The sequence below is a fragment of the Sprattus sprattus genome, assembly GCF_963457725.1.
Source record: "Sprattus sprattus genome assembly, chromosome: 4".
Lineage (NCBI taxonomy): Eukaryota > Metazoa > Chordata > Actinopteri > Clupeiformes > Clupeidae > Sprattus > Sprattus sprattus.
Window position 1 is genome coordinate 38,177,862 of NC_137923.1, and position 19,079 is coordinate 38,196,940.

The 19,079-nt window shown below is 43.6% G+C and overlaps 1 protein-coding gene across 1 annotated transcript in view; it reads left to right on the forward strand.

Moving 5' to 3' along the window:
- Positions 1-1,466: 1,466 nt before the first annotated feature.
- fam131ba (family with sequence similarity 131 member Ba) overlaps positions 1,467-19,079 on the forward strand; it is a gene marked incomplete at both ends in the record, with an annotated part of 24,137 nt that continues 6,524 nt past the window's right edge. The window contains 4 exons of the mRNA XM_080836306.1: positions 1,467-1,494; positions 11,419-11,456; positions 16,685-16,720; positions 17,990-18,083. Coding sequence (XP_080692432.1) covers positions 1,467-1,494; positions 11,419-11,456; positions 16,685-16,720; positions 17,990-18,083 — 196 coding nt within the window. The remainder of the gene's footprint in view (positions 1,495-11,418; positions 11,457-16,684; positions 16,721-17,989; positions 18,084-19,079) is intronic.

Sequence of the window (19,079 nt, forward strand, 5' to 3'; positions counted from 1 at the left end):
CTGTACCAGCTGGTCAGAATTGCTCAAACAGTAGCTACTTGAAAGAAGAAAATAAGGCACTCAGTACAGCAGTACCTTGGCTGCTTAGAAAAGTACTGGTACGGAGTCTAGAGTCTTGATAACCCATACATAACACTTCCTGTTTTCCAACAGAATATGATAACCCTTCAATTAATTTTCCTTCACCTGTCTGTGATAACCTCTCTCTGATGTATCTTTCTCCTCTCTCTCTCTCTCTCTCTCTCTATCTCTCTCTCTCTATCTCTCTCTCTCTCTCTCTATCTATCTCTGTCTTCCTTCCTCTCTCCCTCACACGCATGAAGATATAAATAGCAGCATGTGCCTTCAGTTGGTTTCTGTCAAACCAAGCCAATTGTGAATTTAGATAGCCATCCCCTAATACCACTACATGGTGCAGTGTCTGGTTGTCCTCTCTTTCTCTCTCCCTCTCTTTCTCTCCTTATCTCTCTCTCCCTACCTCTCCCTCTCTCACACACACACAGAGGCATGTTCTCCCTGCCTATCTGCCTCTGTCTCTTTTCCACCCTCCCCCCATCCTCCCCTCCTCCTAGAATACTAATTTGTTCTTCTCAGCCCCTTCTGAACATGACTCAAAGCACTCCCTCTCCTCCTCCTCCTCCTCCTCCTTTCATCTCTTCTCCTCTCTGCTACCCTCATTCTCTCTCTTCCCCCTCTGTCCATCCCTCTCTCCTAGCCGGCATATGACGGAGAAATCACTGGGCTTCTCCATCCCTTTCTGTCCTCAAGCATATTGCATGGGCGCGCGCGCGCGCACACACAAATCCACAACCACACACAAACACCCCCCCCACACACACACATCCACGCCTCACCTCTGCTTGAAAAAAGATGGGATGGTTGAGGTAGACTGGGGAAATCAGTTTCTTTAGAAGAGAGTAAGAGACAGAAAGAAGGAAAAAGTGATTCAATACTAACTGCAAGAATAAATATGATCTTGCAATAAATACTGTCTCTTCGAGACATAATGACCAAGGCTTAAAGAACTCAATAATGGGGAAAGAATATTTTAAGTTTTGTATTTCTTAATTCTCAATGTCATCCCCAGCAATACTTAAATGTTCAGAGAGACATTAAATATTTTTTTTTAAATAATTTAAGAATCAAGAATCATTCAAGCATTTAAAAAAAATCAGTTCACCTCCTCAGACACACTGACTTACTGACTGACTCACTGTATGTGACTCCTGTGTCACAGCCCCTCTTTGTGGCTGGGTGTGCACGAGCGTCTGTGTGCTTGCCAGCGAGAGAGGGAGAGGGCGAGCGATCGAGATAGAAAGAGACAGAGACAGGAGGGGAGCGAGAGCGAGGCACACACGCATTGTCGGAGCGCAGAGCGAACAGGGCAGCGGGAGAGAGTGATAGAGAGAATGCCCAGCGGAAGAGAGGAGCTCCCTTGCTTGCTGACGGGCCGTCTCTGAGACACCATGGGCTGCATCGGCTCCAGGACCATCAGTAAGACACCGTTGTTTCCTTTTCTAATCTGCTGCTTTACGTTTCCATTTGGGGGGGGGGGGGGTTGGGTGCTGGGGGCTTGCCTTGTAGCCCTCTCACTGGAGACGGGATGTGTTGGTTTCTATGGAAACCTTTTGGCTAACGTTGTGCGCCCGGAAGGCTAGACAGACATTTTGCATGGTTTTGCATGCGCGCGTGTGTGTGTGTGTGTGTGTGGTTTGGTAGTCAGGTTTGTGAGAAAGTGGGTTTGTTTTGAAAGCAATCCGTGAACACCATCTGTGGACACCAGGCTCGTTATCCTAATACATCTGAGCAGGATAGCACGAGAGAGTGAGAGGCAGGCAGAAAGAGAAGGAAGAACAGCAGAAGATTCACAGAGACTGAGAAACACACAGGAACAGAGGCTGTTTACACAGCTGAAGACACATAAAGGGAAGACCAAGGAGGGAGAGAGAAAGAGAAAGAGGGAGAGCGTGAGCGTGAGAGGTTGGCAAGATCTTACTCCCTATCATTGGCAGTGTCTGCACAGTGCACTGTTGCGCGCATAAACAGTGACAGAGGAAAAGACGCAAAGAACTGAGCCGAACAGAAGAAGAGAAAGAACAAGCAGACTCCCTGAATTTCCCTTTAGAGACGAACACAAAGCAGGGAGGCAGGGAGGTGGCATGTACCAGCAGCGGATGACAGAAAGGCTCAGAGCCGTTAAGTGCCCCTCACGGAGCTCTGACACAGAGCTAAGGTCATGACGAACACCACCTGGGTGGAAAATAGCAGCCACTCACTGATGTGCATGCATCTGTATGTATGTGCTTCTGTGTGTGTGTGTGTGTGTGTGTGTGAGTGTGTGTGTGTGTGTGTGTGTATGTGTCACACAGGATGCATTTGGGTAAAACACAGTGACACACACTTATATTAATGAGCATAAACCCCACTCCTCAATTTCTCTGACACACACACACACATCATGAAGAGCCCTGCGTCCGATGACTCACTCTCAGGCTGCCTTGTAGGCAAACCCAGGTGTGAACACATGTAGTTCAAATTTTGCAAAGTCAACGGTGCCGCTGGCAAACGCTGTGTGTGTGTGAAGCCTGCAAGGCTTTTGCGGCTTCCGCGGCGTCTGCACGTAGGAGGGATGGAAAAAAAGAAAACCATTGATACCTGGGAAGAGACGTTTTGACGGCTGTCGTAACGGTGAATGAGTAGACGCCTCTGACACCTGCTCCCTTTGGAAAGAGAAAGGGTCTGGTGCAAGGCTTGATCTGCCACAGACTCTCGGATCACAGACAAAAGATGGGGTTGGGGGTGGAGGGGTGTTTGGGGTGTCTAGGGGAGTGAGGACAGGCTGGGATTTGCAGGCTGGTGGGGTGCTTTGAAGCTTCCCTCTCACATGAGATAAAACCTGCCCACCCTTTCTCAATCACCACACAACCCCCATAAGGGAAAGCCTTAAAAATTGTACCCGCTATTAGTGCCACGTTTCACTGGTTAACTGGTGTGGCTCGCTGTCTGAACCAGTAATATATAAATCATTGTGAGTGGATTTGACCTTTGGGTGTCATTGAACCGGCAAGCGGCAAGCACAGAGTGGGAAGTGAACGAGAAACGCGCTGGAAATGAAACGCCGGCTCCACTTTAGTCTAATTTGTTTTCCCTTAATATCCACAAGACACCAGAAGCCCAGGGAAAGCATAAGGTTGGACAATGGGGGTTACACACAAACCGCACAAGGAAAGGCAAAGGACATATAGCAATACAGCTCCAGAGAGGAGAAAGAAGAACAAGCTGCTTGTGCAACTAGGGTAACCAAGCTGATTATCTGTGAAGAAATAAGCTAAATGAAGAAATAAGCTAAATAAGCTATGTGTGTGTGTATATATATATATATATATATATATATATATATATATATATATATATGTGTGTGTGTGTGTGTGTGTGTGTGTGTGTGTGTGTGTGTGTGTGTGTGTGTGTGTGTATGTTTTTATGTATGTGTGTGTCATTGGTGTCATATTTAGCATACGTGGCTATAAATAGCCAGGGCTGGATGGGAGGATGCTGTAGTGGAGAGTCGCTCTCTAAAGTAAATATGGGTCAGTCGTTTACCACATCCTCATACTCTACAGTCTTGAGGCTAAGTGGGAGATATCATCCTAACAGTTTGACTTGCCCTTCAGGCATTGTCGTTGTTATTCCTCCCTCACTGCGTTAAGATAAGAATAACACCGTCACTGATTATTTTCACATTTATCTCATTTTAAAAAGGTAATGTTTTGTTAGAGACAGCCTTGAGCGACAGCATTCTCCTTTAGTTCGGATAGCTAGGTAATGAGCTTTAACTTGTTGACATTTATTTAATTTTAAAAAGGTAATATTTTGTGAGAGACAGCATTCACATTCAGTTTGGATAGCTAGATAATGAGCTTTGTCACACTCTCAGGGTTAATTGTATTACTTGTTGCCTATACTCTATCCATCGTGTCTCAAGGCAGTACTGTGCCTGGATTGAGGCCCAGGCGATCACAAAGGGAAACCAGACAACTTACAGACAACGCAGTCTCTATTCATCTCTGCTCATTGAGTGCCCTGAAACTATTCCTGGGGATGGTCAGTTCCAGCATGCTAATGTGCCAATGCAATGCTGTCACCGCTTATTCTCACTTCGGTCTCAGAGGCACTGCATACATGGGAAAACACCAATTCAAATTAAAACTTTTTAACAGTAGTGACAGTCCACTCGGCACACTTGACACACAATATATGCACTAATTCAGGGGTCTTCAACGTTTTTCAGGCCAGGGACCCCCAAACTGACGGCGAGATGAGCAGGGACCCCCTACTATATAAATTGCATAAAATGTTGTTTATAATATACTAGGCCTAGTGCCAAATAAACATAGCTACCCTGTTATTGTGTATTCAATACTAAGCTATTCAAATAATACAAAGGTTCATTTCATTAACATTTTTATTTTTTAACATTGAATTTAACCTAACATTTTTGAACAACAAATTTAACTTAACATTTTTTAACATTGAATTTAATTTAACATTTAACAACATGAAAGGTACAGGGTGGCCGTGCCACTGCCATTTATAAACAAACATCTTGCAAACAACTCTGAGCTAACAATTAATAACAACTTATTAAAATAATTCAAAGATATATGTTTTTATTTCATCATACATAAAAAAGGGACAGTGAATCCTCAAGCATCTGTCGATGGCACACATCCTCCCACATTAGTGAGATGTATCTTCTTTTCAATAACTCCTGACTGACACGGATGACGTAGGAGGAGTCTGGCGCATGGAGTTGTGTTGACAACATAGATGTTATAGTGAGATTGACAGGTCAACAAACCAATCACACCGCTAGCAAGTTGTTAAGATTGTAGGTAGTAGCATGCTAACATTAGCTAGGGGGCTCATACACCTTGCAAATCCTGTCAGACTTATTTTTCAGTTACAATTAATGTTTTTTGACCTTGTGCAGTGTCTATTTCTCTTTTTTTTTTTTTTTTAATTGAAGCAAAAAAATGTCAAACTAACAATTTATAGGTACAAACAAGACCAGCTATGGAGTTTGGTCCGCCATCTTTTATTTTTGATCTTCGCGCTCTTTAGACTTGAGCAGAGACGCGATCTGCTAGTGCCTGTGCTTGTCGTATTTGCATGAAAGGTGCTGTGAGTGAACCGGTGCCCAGCTTGAGAGAGCTCCTGTGGGTAGCTGAATGTGTCGATTGGACTGAAAGATAACGTCTTCTCGATCAATTTAAACGTTCGCTACAATATGTTGGATTTATGTTAATGTAAATTTAAAGGGAATAAATGCAATTCTGATTCGGAAGACATTAAAATTTGTGGATTTTTTTTTTTTTTTTTTTTTTTATATTAAAAAAAATTGTCTTATCAACCAAAGATTTCGCGACCCTCCCTGCAGTACCTCCGCGGACCCCCTGGGGGTCGCGGACCCCCTGTTGAAGACCCCTGCACTAATTTATCAATCTCTGTATACATCTGTATGCAGATGATTGTAATAGCAACCATTTGGATGCATTGAGATCTATTGACATATTGTAATCATATACTGTATATGGTGAGTAATACTAAGGTCATACTATACCATAGTAGAAGATTAGGTGATGGTGACTAGGAATGGGGCGTTATTGGGCTCAGGATGGGAATTTCTTCTCCAAATGTAATTCTGTTTAGAACATCACTCACACGTATGAACATCTAGGTTCTCTGAGTGTCTATCCAGATGTCTCACTCAGTATTGATTAGATGTAGATTGCTCCGCTGAGATCTCGCAGACTACCTGGAACTAGCTTGTGGTAAACACAATTTATTTACTTGTACAAATATCAAATATCATCATCCAATATATGAAAAGGCTTAAATACTGAAAAGTATGTAATTAAATATCATGTAATGTAATACATGTAAAGCAGCTATTTGTGCTTTAGCAGCATGTATAGCAAGGCACAGTTTAAAAAATAATGTTACAAAGCTTTATTTGTATCTGTAAGCACACGTTGTGTACCACTGACATTGTGTAACTGTTATTGTTCTGCACTCCATTGCACGATTCTCAGTGGTGAAAATAATTGACAGAGTGTACTGTATGAGTCATGATTCGGTTTAGGTCAGCTGACCTTCAGTATGTTTATGAAAACAAAAGATGTATTTGTGCATTTGTGTGGAAGCACCACTGGGAGTGTGTGCTAATGAGAGCATCAGCTCCAGCTTTCTCTGGAATGGCTAGACTTACACCCTCTCTCTGTGTGTGTGTGTGTGTGTTTTAACTTGTGTGTGTGTGTGTGTGGGGGGGGGGGGGGGGGGGGGGATAGGGTGGGAGGGGGGTGTTTATGTGTACGCGTCTGAGTGTGTATGGAGGTGTGTTTGCTTGGCTGTGCGTAAATGATTTAGCCATATATGTGTGCATGTCTGTGTTTGTGTGTGTGTCACAATGTGTTTGTGTGTATGTGTTCGTGTACATTTGTGTGTCATAGTGTGTTTATGTGTACTGTCTTGCTGGCCTTGCTCTTGGCTGACGCTGTGTGTGTGTGTTTGCTCTGGCTGTCACGGCGAGGCTTGTTTGTTTGGGCGCTAGGCGCTGGGCGCTGGGGCATCATAGGGTAGGCACTGGGCCCTGGGTGTGGGCACTAGCTGCTCGCTGCTGAAGGTTTGCATTACTCCAGCACTCCCCTCTGCTATCGATCTCATTAAATGTGCTGACGGACAGACAGGCGGATATTCCCTGTCGAACAGAACGGCGCTTGCTGTTATAATAGTGTTTTATACACACACGCACACACAAACACACACAACACACACACACACACACACACACACACACACACACACACACACACACACACACACACACACACACACATATATTTTCATACATACATACTGTACATACACACACACACACACACACACACACACACACACACACACACACACACACACACACACACACACACACACACACCAATGAATAAATAAACATCCTCAAAACATGTGCACTGCCACCCACATAATATAAACATACAAACACACAATCAAGTGCAAACACACACCCACTCTTGTGTGTGCTGACGTATAAGCTCCTACACACACACGCACACACACGCACACACAGTCACACAGTCACACATCATGTATCTGTTGGTCGACGCCTCACTGAGTGAGTGACAGGGCCCAAGGTGACTGGTCGATACACTGACTGACAGGCATGCATCCATCGAGTGATTGACCTGCCAAATGAAGGGGTGTGAAGGAGCATAAGAGAATGAGAGATGAGAGGGAGAGAGAGAAAGAGAAGAGGGAGAAAAATGGTGAGCATCAGGAAAAGAGGTGGATATTAAGACAGACAGACAAAGAGTAAACATGAAGTTCACATTCAGTGAAAAAATGCATCATAATGATGATTCAGTTTACTGTCTTAAGGCAATACATAGAATGTGTAGGGTGATGTATTTTAAAAACAGTGTGTTTTAATGAAATAAGCTATCTCTCAATTACTTTTCGCAGCATCCTTGGGGGATCTGAGTTGAAAGTCTAAGCATCAAGCAGGACGTATTAGAGATCATTTAGCTTGCATCCTTCTCTTCATTTTTCCTCTCTTAGACGAGAGAACATTGAGCGAGAGTGAGTGAGATTATAATGGACCTTTGAGCACGTTTTATCCACAAGCGGCATCCCCTTGGTACACCACTGCATTCTGAAATGATTTCCCCCAGGACTATGACAGAGGCAGTTTTCAGTGACTGCAGAAATTCCCGTTTTTGAGAGTGGGGAGAAAGAAGAAAAAAAAGATAATTTTACTGTTGACCTAACTCAGCCTGGCCTCTGGGGGATCCGTCTGTTTCCCCTCTTTCTCCTCTCCTCTCTTCTTCTCTCTGTCCTCCTCTCCTCTCCTCTCTCTTTCTTTGGCACCCTCTATTCCTCACGCTTCTCTCCAGTCATCCCTACCTCTATATATGCCTTTCTATCAATCTCTCTCTCGCTCGCTCTCTCTCTCTTTGTTTCTCTGACCCCTCCCAGACTGTGTCTAGCCATCCCTTTCTGTCTGTGTTGTGCTTTCTTTGTCTTCTGTCTGTCTGTTTGTCTGTCTGTCTGTCTGTCTGTCTGGCTCAGTTTCTTCCTGTCACCCCACTGTGTTACACACACACACACACACACACACACACACACACACACACACACATTTCCCTCCCTACTCTCTCCCTTCACTGTCTGTAAGTCTGCCAGACTGTTATTGTCATTCCTTTCTTCTATCTCTCTCTTTCTTCCTCACTCTTTCCTATTCTCTCTCCCTCTCTCTACCTCTGACACCCTCTTCCCACTTCCTCCAACCCCTTTTTCCTCCTCCCTTTCTCTCACAATCTCATTTTGGCCCCCACTTCCTCTCTTTCAGTGTCTTTCTCTCTCTACCTCTGACATCCCATTCCTTCTTCCTTAACTTACCCTAAGAACCTCTATCTCTCTTTGTCTTCCTCTTTCTTTCCATCCCCCTCTACCTTTCACAATCCATTCCGCTTCCTTCTCTCTCTGTCCTGTGTTCTCTCTATCTGTAGGGTGTTGGCTAAGGATGTGAGGTGAGACAGCTCCTCTTCTCTCCTCCTCCTCTCCACCCCCCCCCCCCCCCCCCACACACACACACACACACACTCCCCTTCACTCTTCTGTGTGGCCACATGTCACAGCTTCCCTCACTTCAGCGAGGACGACTCGTCGGGCCCCTCAGCCAAAGCCAATGCGGCACCAGCCTCTGAGACCCGTCAGGCCCAATTCTCCACACTGATGCACCACTAACACCCACCCACCCCAACACACACACACATACACACACACACACACACACACAAACACACAAACACACACACACACACACACACACACACACACACACACACACCACAACACACACACACACTCATGCAAAGAAACAAACCCCACCCTTAACTATGGAGAGAATTATGTCTCAATTGTATTTGTAAATGCATGTACCATGATCCACAAATATTTACAAATGTGTTTTCCATCCACAAAAACAGAAATCCTTACTTGTGATCTAATTTTAATAAACGTACTGTTTTTTGTTGTTCCCAATAAGCACAGAAACTAAGTGTCAGAGAAAACCTTTTATTGTCGTACATACATTACAGTTGGCCTTACACGCAGTCATAGATCGATCATCAGAAAAGATGAAATGAATATGGATGGGTTGGGCAATATATGCCGATCTGTGTGCCAGATGTACCTCTGCCTTGTCAGTCAGCATTTCCACCTCACACACACACACACACACACACACACACACACACACACACACAAACACACACCTCTATTTTTGTAGACCCTTCCTGCCCACCTCCTGCCCCTCCCCCACATCTCTTGCGTCTTCCTCCTCTTGGACCAGCAGGTTCCTTGCCCATTAGCCGAGGACTAATGAGGCAAGCCCCAGCATGGCCTAAGAGGATGTGATGTACCGGGCTCTCAGGCCCCCATGCCCCTCACTGTGTGTGTGCAGGGTAGAGTCTCTTCTCTGGAAGTCTGTGTGACTGAACTAGCATACGATGTGGGATGCACGTTGACAGCACCGCCATCTGCATGATTGCCAGGCATGTCAGTATGTGTGCCTAGCGTTGTTACCTGGCGGGACAGGTTTGTTTGGGAGAAAAGGCTGTGGAGAGTTATAGAGCTGATAAGTTGATACTGGATAGAGCATATTGCTGTGCAAAAATCATGAGACATAGGAAGGAATGCTGACTATTTTGGTTCTGGGTCCCATCAGGTCTGGGTCTGTTGTGGTTCACTGTCAGTGTGTTACTCTAATGGTGCTGTCTGGTATGTCTATGCTTGCTGTGTGTGGGAACAAAAAGCATTTCACACGACTGATGTTCAGAGCTCGTTTGCAGCTCAAACTCATCAGTTTACCCTGACTCTGTAGTTCATGTGCTACCTACCAAATCACTGCTGGTGGCCAAGGATTACAGCCTGCTGCTTCTGCTATTTCTCTACCGTTCACAATTCATTCAGCTTCCTTCTCTCTCTCTGTCTCTCTCTCATTCTTATTCTCTCTATCTTTCTTTCTCTCATGTTTAGGTCTCTTTCTCTCCAGGGTTCCATCTTTCTCCTGCTCTCTAGGGTGTGCCGATGGCCTTGAGGCCTTACTCACCGCCTGTATTTACTGAGAGCGAGTCATGCAATTAAGCTTTCCACTGATTAAAATCAGCCTGCAGAGATTCAGGGCAAAAAAGACATTACATTACCCAGTTTCCTCTCCATATTAAATGCCATAGGCATTAATCTGTGTCAGTAATGTTGTGCCGACTGCTTATATGCATACACTATACAGTGTACACATTCGTGGTATGTGATATACAGTATGACTCTTGCATCCACCCTCATGATGAAACACTTTTTTTTAAGGGAAGCAGCAACTCACTTGTTCATCAGTTTTTCGTATGTGATGTTTTAGTATGTATTAAAGGCTTACAAACTGTAGGCTGTGGGTGAAAGTACTGGATTGTGCATACAATTTCAGAGAAAAAACCTTGAAATGTCCTGTTCAATTTTCAATACCGCTGAAAATAATCATAGTCTCAAATCAATTTACATAGGCTTGCAACTGCAATCACACAATGAAAATAGCAAGAGGATTGTTTGTGGTAACAGGAAGAAATCTTGAGTAAAGCCTGATTGAAAAAGGTGGCCCATCTGCCAGAGTAGCCTTGGAGTGAGTGAAATGATACAGTGTAACTGTGATGGCAGGTATGCATTAAGGTATACATGTGACAGCAGGTCTTAACACAGGAGGTAAATATTTAACACTTCGTTTCAAAGTAGTATAGGAGTATTGTAATTACAGAAGTTGTTACGATGTAACTACAGATGGGTTACCAATGTTTTCCTATATTTCTGCATTATAAAGTTCTTGAAACAATTTAATTGGTGTCATGTCATAGTGGGAAGGAATTCAGGACAGAATTTAATTGTATTCATGAGAGAATACAATTTTAGACTCTGATTGATTAAGGAGGCTATAATAATGGTTTTGGATTTAATAATCTATTAGTCTTCAGTGCATTTGGCACCATACAATTACTTAATATCAAGTGAGCTGCCAATAACCAACGGATATGACACCTGCCACGAGGAAGCGTACCGCATCATTTTGATTCCCTTTTGGCTTGGTCTTCACACGAGTGTCAGAGAAGGTTCCTTGCAGAGCGTTAACAGTTGGTGTGGGTAATTATTCTAATTATAGTCCTTTTGTGTGAATGTCAGCAGAAATGTATGGGTGTGCTGTCAGCTGTGCTCAGCTGGCACCAGTGTGCAGAGGTTGTATAAGCCTGTCTTTCACCTTTTCCTTCCCCCTTCCCGCTCTTTCTCCTCCTTTTGTAGCGGCGGAGGCGGTTCCAGTACGGAAGGATGGGGAACAGGTAGGTGGCACGCACGCACGCACACACACACACGCACGCACGCACGCACACACACACACACACACACACACACACAAACACACACTCAAACAAACACAGAGATGCGGGCGTAGACATGCATGATGTACTCACAAACACACATGCACATACACATACTGTGAGTGCAAACATACACACACACACACACACACACACACACATACACATACCTACATACAGTGCCACTTGAAAGTATGTGAACCCCTTGAGGACTTAAGCGTTTTCTGTTGTTTTACCATGATTTTTCATTTTTTTATCACCAATTTTCCATAGATGAAATGTCAGGTTTATGTTTATCATTTGCATGTACTTGTTTAGAGGAAATTGTTTGAGAAGCTGAAAAACTACATGAAACATGGAATTAGTCCATTTCAAAAGTAAGTGAACCCCCAGCTGAATTGATAAAGTCAAGCAGGTAACAGATTCAGTGAAACTTATTTGGGTGAATAATTAGTCAATTGAGCAAACCGATCATCTGAGACATCCTTAGGGAAAGGTTTGGGCCATACCGATTAAAAGAGAGAGGAAACCAACCAAACTACTGTAGTGCCAAGGTGTACCCACACAGATCAACAATGCCGAGAGGAAACGATATCCGAGAACATCAGGAAGAAGGTACTGACAGCCCATCAGTCTTGGGAAAGCTATAAGACCATCTCCAAAAGATTCCAGCTCCATCCATCCATCCAAGACAAATAATTTTGAAATGGAGGGTATTCAACATGACCGCATCTCTGCCTAGAAGTGGACGCCCATCAAGACCATCACCAAGAAGCACCAGAAGAAGAATAAATCAGGTAAAAGTCAACCCACACATCACCTCTAAAGAGTTTCGGACCTCTCTGGCAGCATCTGGGGTAAATGTACATGGGTCTACAATCAGACGAAAATTGTTGGTTTTGATTGTGACAAAATAATTCTATCTCGGACTCATCTGTTTAAAGAAGGGACTTCCAGAAGGCCTTTGGTTTATCCAAGTGCTCTCGGGCAAAGTTGAAACGGGCAGTTTTGTTCTTTCTTGAGAGCAGAGGCTTCCTTCTAGCAACCCGATCATGAATGTCATGTCTATTCAATTTTCGTCTGATTGTAGACCCATGTACATTTACCCCAGATGCTGCCAGAGAGATCTGAAACTCTTTAGAGGTGATGTGTGGGTTGACTTTTACCTGATTTATTCTTCTTCTGGTGCTTCTTGGTGATGGTCTTGATGGGCGTCCACTTCTAGGCAGAGATGCGGTCATGTTGAATGCCCTCCATTTCTAAATTATTTGTCTTGGATGGATGGATGGAGCTGGAATCTTTTGGAGATGGTCTTATTGCTTTCCCAAGACTGATGGGCTGTCAGAACCTTCTTCCTGATGTTCTCGGATATCTCGTTTCCTTTCGGCATTGTTGATCTGTGTGGGTACACCTTGGCACTACAGTAGTTTGGTTGGTTTCCTCCCTCTTTTAATCTGTGTTGCCCAAACCTTTCCCTAAGGATGTCTCAGATGATCGGTTTGCTTAATTGACTAATTAAGCACCCAAATAAGTTTCACTGAATCTGTTACCTGCTTGACTTTACAAATTCAGCTGGGGGTTCACTTACTTTTGAAATGGACTAATTCCATGTTTCATGTAGTCTTTTGGCTACTCAAACAATTCCCTCTAAAAAAAGTACATGCAAATGATAAACATAAACCTGACATTCCTTCTATGGAAAATTGGTGATGAAAAAAATGAAAAATCATGGTAAAACAACAGAAAACTCCTAAGTGGTCAAGGGGTTCACATACTTTAAAGTGGCACTGTACATACACTCAAACTCAAAGAGTGAGAACTGACATTTTGGACTTCACACATATTTGGGGCCCTACATGGTGTGGGTATCATAACCACAGTCACAAATACACTCTGAACTCTCAGAGTTCACTGTGGGAGTCTATTGACTGTGGAAAGTGAGGGTATCAGAGAGTGGGTTGAGGAGATACACGAGACATCAGTAGCATGACGCCTTTAGCAATATCATTTTAGTTTGCAGTGGCCACATCTTCATGACATAATTTCACACTATGAATGCACTGCCAGTTTAGCACAGCTATCACAGGTTGCCCCACACCAATGCCACTCTTACGTAACGTAGTTACGACGGGCCCAGGTGCACGCTATTATGACAGGCCCTAGTCAGTGGCGTAAGGCAGTAATTCCCAAAACATTTTACAGTCCCGTACCCTTTTTTTTCTTGTTTGTAACCGCCGCTTCCACGCCACCTCCTCCTGCACACCTATTCCGCCTAAAGCACTTGTCAGTGTAATTTCTTCGCTGTATATGGATCTACATCAGTATTTTTGGCAATGCAACTTGGCTATTCAGACTATTTAAATTGACATAAATATGTCTATGGGCCGCGGCTACGGGCCCCCTAGACCCACGGGTCCAGGTGCAACCGCACGTGCTGCACCGCCTATAGTAATGCCCCTGCACTCTTACCCGTGTTTACTTTGACTGCCAATAACCTTATCCGTGGTAAGCCAATATTAGTTACATATAGATCTTAGCAGAATCAAACAATCCTCAGTAGAACTAAAAAGCATAGATTTTCTTCAACTGTTTGCTCTTTTCACTGTGTGTGTGTGTGTGTGTGTGTGTGTGTGTGTGTGTGTGTGTGTGTGTGTGTGTTTGTACGCGCTTGCGTGTGTGCTCACTAATGCCAGGGACAATGGGCGATTTGTATTGTAAGTGTAGCTTTTCAACTGAAAGCCTGATGATACAATGCCTGCATTCGACTCCGCAGTATTGAATATCTCACCCAAGGCCATTCGAGATGCTAGCCCCCCCCCGAGTCCGACCATTATCCGACTGTATGACAGCCACTCTCTACACCCCCCCACCCCCACCCCACCCCCGACATAACACCATGTGGCATCCACCTGACTCCTTCTCGTGTCTCAAGAATCCATTTCCACTCTAGTTCCCCTTCTGTGGTGAGAAGCCAGCAGGATTTATCTGTGTTCATTTGTTTCAGATATGGATGAGTTTGGCTTGGACAGTGTAGTCTCCCAGGTCCACACTGGCGTGAGGCTGTCTGGGCTGCTTGGGATCTCGGGGGACTCCCGTTTAACACTCAGCTGCTTTCTGGAAAAGAGGGACAGAGCAGACCTTCTATATTGGCAGAGCTGTCAGGAGCGTGTTGAGCTAAAAGTTTCCCAAAAATGGTTCCCAGAGGCCTGTTGCAAGGGTAGTAACAAGGGCAATGGCAGTGACGTCAGGGTTCCTGGTGGCGCTTCAATACAATTTGACCCTGATAAATGTCTAAGTTGTGCCTGCTGCTCTAGAGAGCGCTAATGCATCTAAGTGACAGTGTTCCACTATATTTTTAAATCAGTATGTCATAAAATTCTAAGTACGGTTGAATATAGGGCATCCATTGCAATCATAAAAAGTCAGGGAGAAGTTATCTATCTATGGCTGTGGATTTCTCAAGGCTATGCAGCTGTGCTTGAGTTTTAACAGGATTTCTGACAAAGGCAACATTTCTAAAGGTGCATGAGTCATAATGGCACACAAAACACCACATGTTTTTTTTAATGAAATTCAAAGCATCAGAGAGAAAGATGCCTGAATTGTATTTCGTTTCATATTTTAAGAAAATCTGTGGCTTTTTATGTAATTTACTCCCACATACATGCTGATGTAATGGAAGCTGACATTAAACAATGAACATTGCTCTCGGAAGTTTGCAATTTTTGTTGACTGCTTACTTATCAATGCAGCTTAACGAGTGACGGCTGTCATATGCAATTTGTCCCAGTATTCAACGGCCATGTTAGATTTCATCCACATCTGATCATAGTGAACTGTAGCAGCACTGGGTGGTTTCAGAAATCTCAGAACAAGAGGCAACCTTAAATATCTTCCAGAAAATGTGTGCTTTTCACTTAAACAAAGGTCTAGCAATCCTTCTACTTACACGCAGTACATTTTATTATTTAATTTGATTTTGAAATCTTGTTATTTCAAAACAAGCATTGCCAGAGAGAACTGTTGCGATGGCTGGTATTTCTAGTAATAGTCCCAGAAAGCAGTGGAAGGGCTCATTAAGCAGGTTCTGCTGTGGCGATAATAATCAGGGGAGCACTTCCTGGCTGTGCCTGAGTAGGTTCAGTGACCTTCAGTTGACCTCTGTTATTGATCAGGCGCAGACTGCTCGGTGCAGTGTGTCATTCCGGTGCACAAATGAGGCTGTTTACTACCCCCAGAAAAAGCTACCACTGTCCTCCATTAATGCAGGTGTCGAAGAAATTGAGCTGCTGTTACTGTGTGTGTCGACAAGCTTGCTATTCACACACAGAGATAATGAGTTGGTATCCTTGTGCTCGGTATGTCATTCATACAGTATATGAGGCACTATATACTTCACTGCTGACTTTACACCCTGACAGAAAGAAAAAAAACACTAGCGCATCAGTAACCCAGAGGACCCAGAGGAAAGAGCATTATTGCACAGCATCGTTGCCCTGATTTCCTTACCTTTGGGACGAAAAATTATGAGGTCTCCATATATCGGGATGTGCTATTTCTGATACGCAAAATTTCTGCATATGAGGAAAAATATATTAAGTCTGAAAGTCTGTGTTTACTCGATATGCTTAAAAGTCAGGCACTGACAGGGCAAATAGCAGATGAATCAGATGAAGCAGATGAAACTCTAGCTAATCCCAATAGCACTATAAATACTTGTTTAGCTGGAGCAATTTGGTTCTTTTACTTCAGCTTTGACATACACCATACACCATACAACAACTACGTATTAAACAATGGTATGTTGAACCAGTGTATATATACGTTAGAGCTCCGTACTTTTGGTTTGATTGTAGTGAATTTCACCACAATCCTCTAATACTAATTTTAATCCTCTCGGCATGTCCTGGTTGCCACAAAGTCCTCAGTGCCTCCTACCTTCATCTCTCCTTCTCCTCACCCTTTCCTTTTAACCTGGTTCCTATTTTAACTTCCTGTTTGGGCACCTGGTTCCGTCCCCTGTGGACAGGTCTACATGTTGAAGCTTTTTTATCAGCAGTTTATTCCCTTCTTCCCTCCCAGCCCATACCATTCTCTTTCTACCAGGCTAAAACTACTACCCATAGCTTCCCTCATTCTCATTCTCTCGTGTTTTCTCCCCTCCTTTCTCTCTCCTGCTCTCCCTGTAGCAGGGTGGTGATGAGGTCTCATGGGAAGGAATCAATGTAAGTGTCTTTTACAGTATGGCACTCCCTCTTGCGACCCACCACCCTTCATAGTCTCTCACAGCCAGATGAGAGTTCAGAACTTTTTGACGAGAGTTCAAAGTCTGCAGACTTTCAAAGCCTGTCGAAAACAAGACTACACCTCCAGTCTTATCCATCCCCAACACATTTATGTGTCCTTAACGTCTACCCCTCCTTCAGGCCCTGCCTTTGGATTGGTTTGGTAATTTCAAATGCCATCAACATTGAAATTATTCCCATATTCAGGCCACATTTAACAATGGTTGTCCTCAAATATACAGAACGTATATGTGAACATATGTGTGGCTATCTTAGGCTACCCTCTCCTGGTAGGACTGATCAGTATTGGTCAAAACAGCGCGTTACTCTGAAACAAATCAGCTGCTGATGCAGAATATGTCCCCCACTCTAAGCTGCACCTTGGGGCATATTTGATGTCAGGAATGAACAGACATTAATCAAATACAAGAGCAAGGGCATTAAACTGTCTTCCTCTTGCAGGGCTTGGACACTCTCAGTTCAGCTGAGAACTTATTTCACATCGCTCCAATGAGGTCTAACCTTCACAGTTCATTTCAGTGCATCTGAAGTGAGATGCAATGTTTCATTGTTCAACTAAAGCGACTGTACCTTCTGAGAGTAACCTCAAGTTCCCTATTATAATCTGCTAATACAATACCTGCCAGAGTTTTCATGCTGCCAATGTAATGCCTAATGAGCATTTCAGTAAAGAACTTAAGATGAATAAAGATGAGTAGCAGGAGTCAAGGTGAAAAATCTTCTTTAAACCGTAAATTATTTAATATATATATAATTATTCAGTATAAATGTTTGTTTTTGTTGGCTGTGAAAGAGAGAATGGTGCCAGGTGTCCTGATGAAGTGCTAAATGTGAGTGATAATTGAAATGTACTGTGAGATTAACGCCATCTGTTTTCCTCTCTCTTTCTCTTGCTCGCCCTTACTCTCTTTCATGCAACTTCTGATCTGTCCTTTTTTCGAAAATACGCAATATTTTATCCACATTTTCCTGTCCTCTTCATTTCCGGGTCTAAATATTTTCTTTCCTATTTTTTCCCCCCACATTTTCTGTCTTTTCTTTCTCTTTTTTTTTCTCCCTTTCTTCTTTTCTTTCCCTCTATCTTCATGCCTTCTCCCATCCTTCATTTGTTTCATTTGTTCATGGCTCTTTCTGTGCTTCCTCTGGGGTGCTTCTCTCTTTCTTTTCCACTGCCTCTCTGCCTCACAGCCCTCAACAGAGGACACCACCTCCATCCTGCCTCGCCTCAAGCCAAAGGCCAACCAATATGGGATCGGTGCTCTGGCTAAGTCCTCTTTGACAGGTGTGTCAGGTGTGTGTCTGTCCTGATAGCTGGTAATCGCCCCCATGTTGGCTCCACAGGGGTGGAGAGGAGTGTGGAGTCAACATGGCCACCCCCGTGGGTATCCCCCTTTCACCCCCCACCGCTCCCCCTTCTCTTACCTCCATTACAAATGCATGTCAATGCTGCTGTTTACAGCCATTGATGATGAGATCCAATCAGATCCAATGTCAACTCTTCCCACTTTCCCACACCGAAACCAATCAAAAGCAAACAAATCTCCACACGCTAACCCAAGTGCTCTACCGCCAAACACATCACCACGGGCTGTCTGCTGGAGAGTGAGCTGTTCTGGTGTGGAGTGAAGTCACAGTGGTGTGTGGTGGTTGTGTGGTGTTGTGAAGTGTTGCTGTGTCTGGTGTAGTGAAAGTAACTAAATCTTGTATTACATGTAGTTCTGTGTCTGTATTACTTGATACAAATATGCAGTTATTCACATTTACTTCAGAAACTGAATTTGGACAAAGATGTATTTTCCTTAGCTTTTTTTTTGTATGCAACATCAATTTTGAGAGCAGTGGAAGTTATAGCCTCGAGCAGCACACCATCAATTACTCTTTCCAAAAACAAGATGAGACTATTTTTCAAAACAAAAACAGTGTATTGTCTTCAGTGACAGGAAAGCAATAAACGAAAACCAAAACAGAAATACTATCTACGAGGCCAATTTGTTCTGCTCAGGGCCTTTGAGTCGTATTGTCTCCCCGACAGTTTTGCACTAATGCATCCCCTGTTCTGACCACACAATTTGCATTTTAATTAGACATTTTCCCCCACCAACACTGATGCTTTTGATGTTTCCCTTCCCAATCCCCAATTATTCATTGATGTGCTGTATAATGAATCATGTATTATAAATTCATTTCATGACTAATGTGTTTAAATGGCGATGTAGCCTTCCAATCAGTTCTTCCTTATTGCCTGTCATGGAAAGGTGCGAGGATTCGTCAAGTCAAA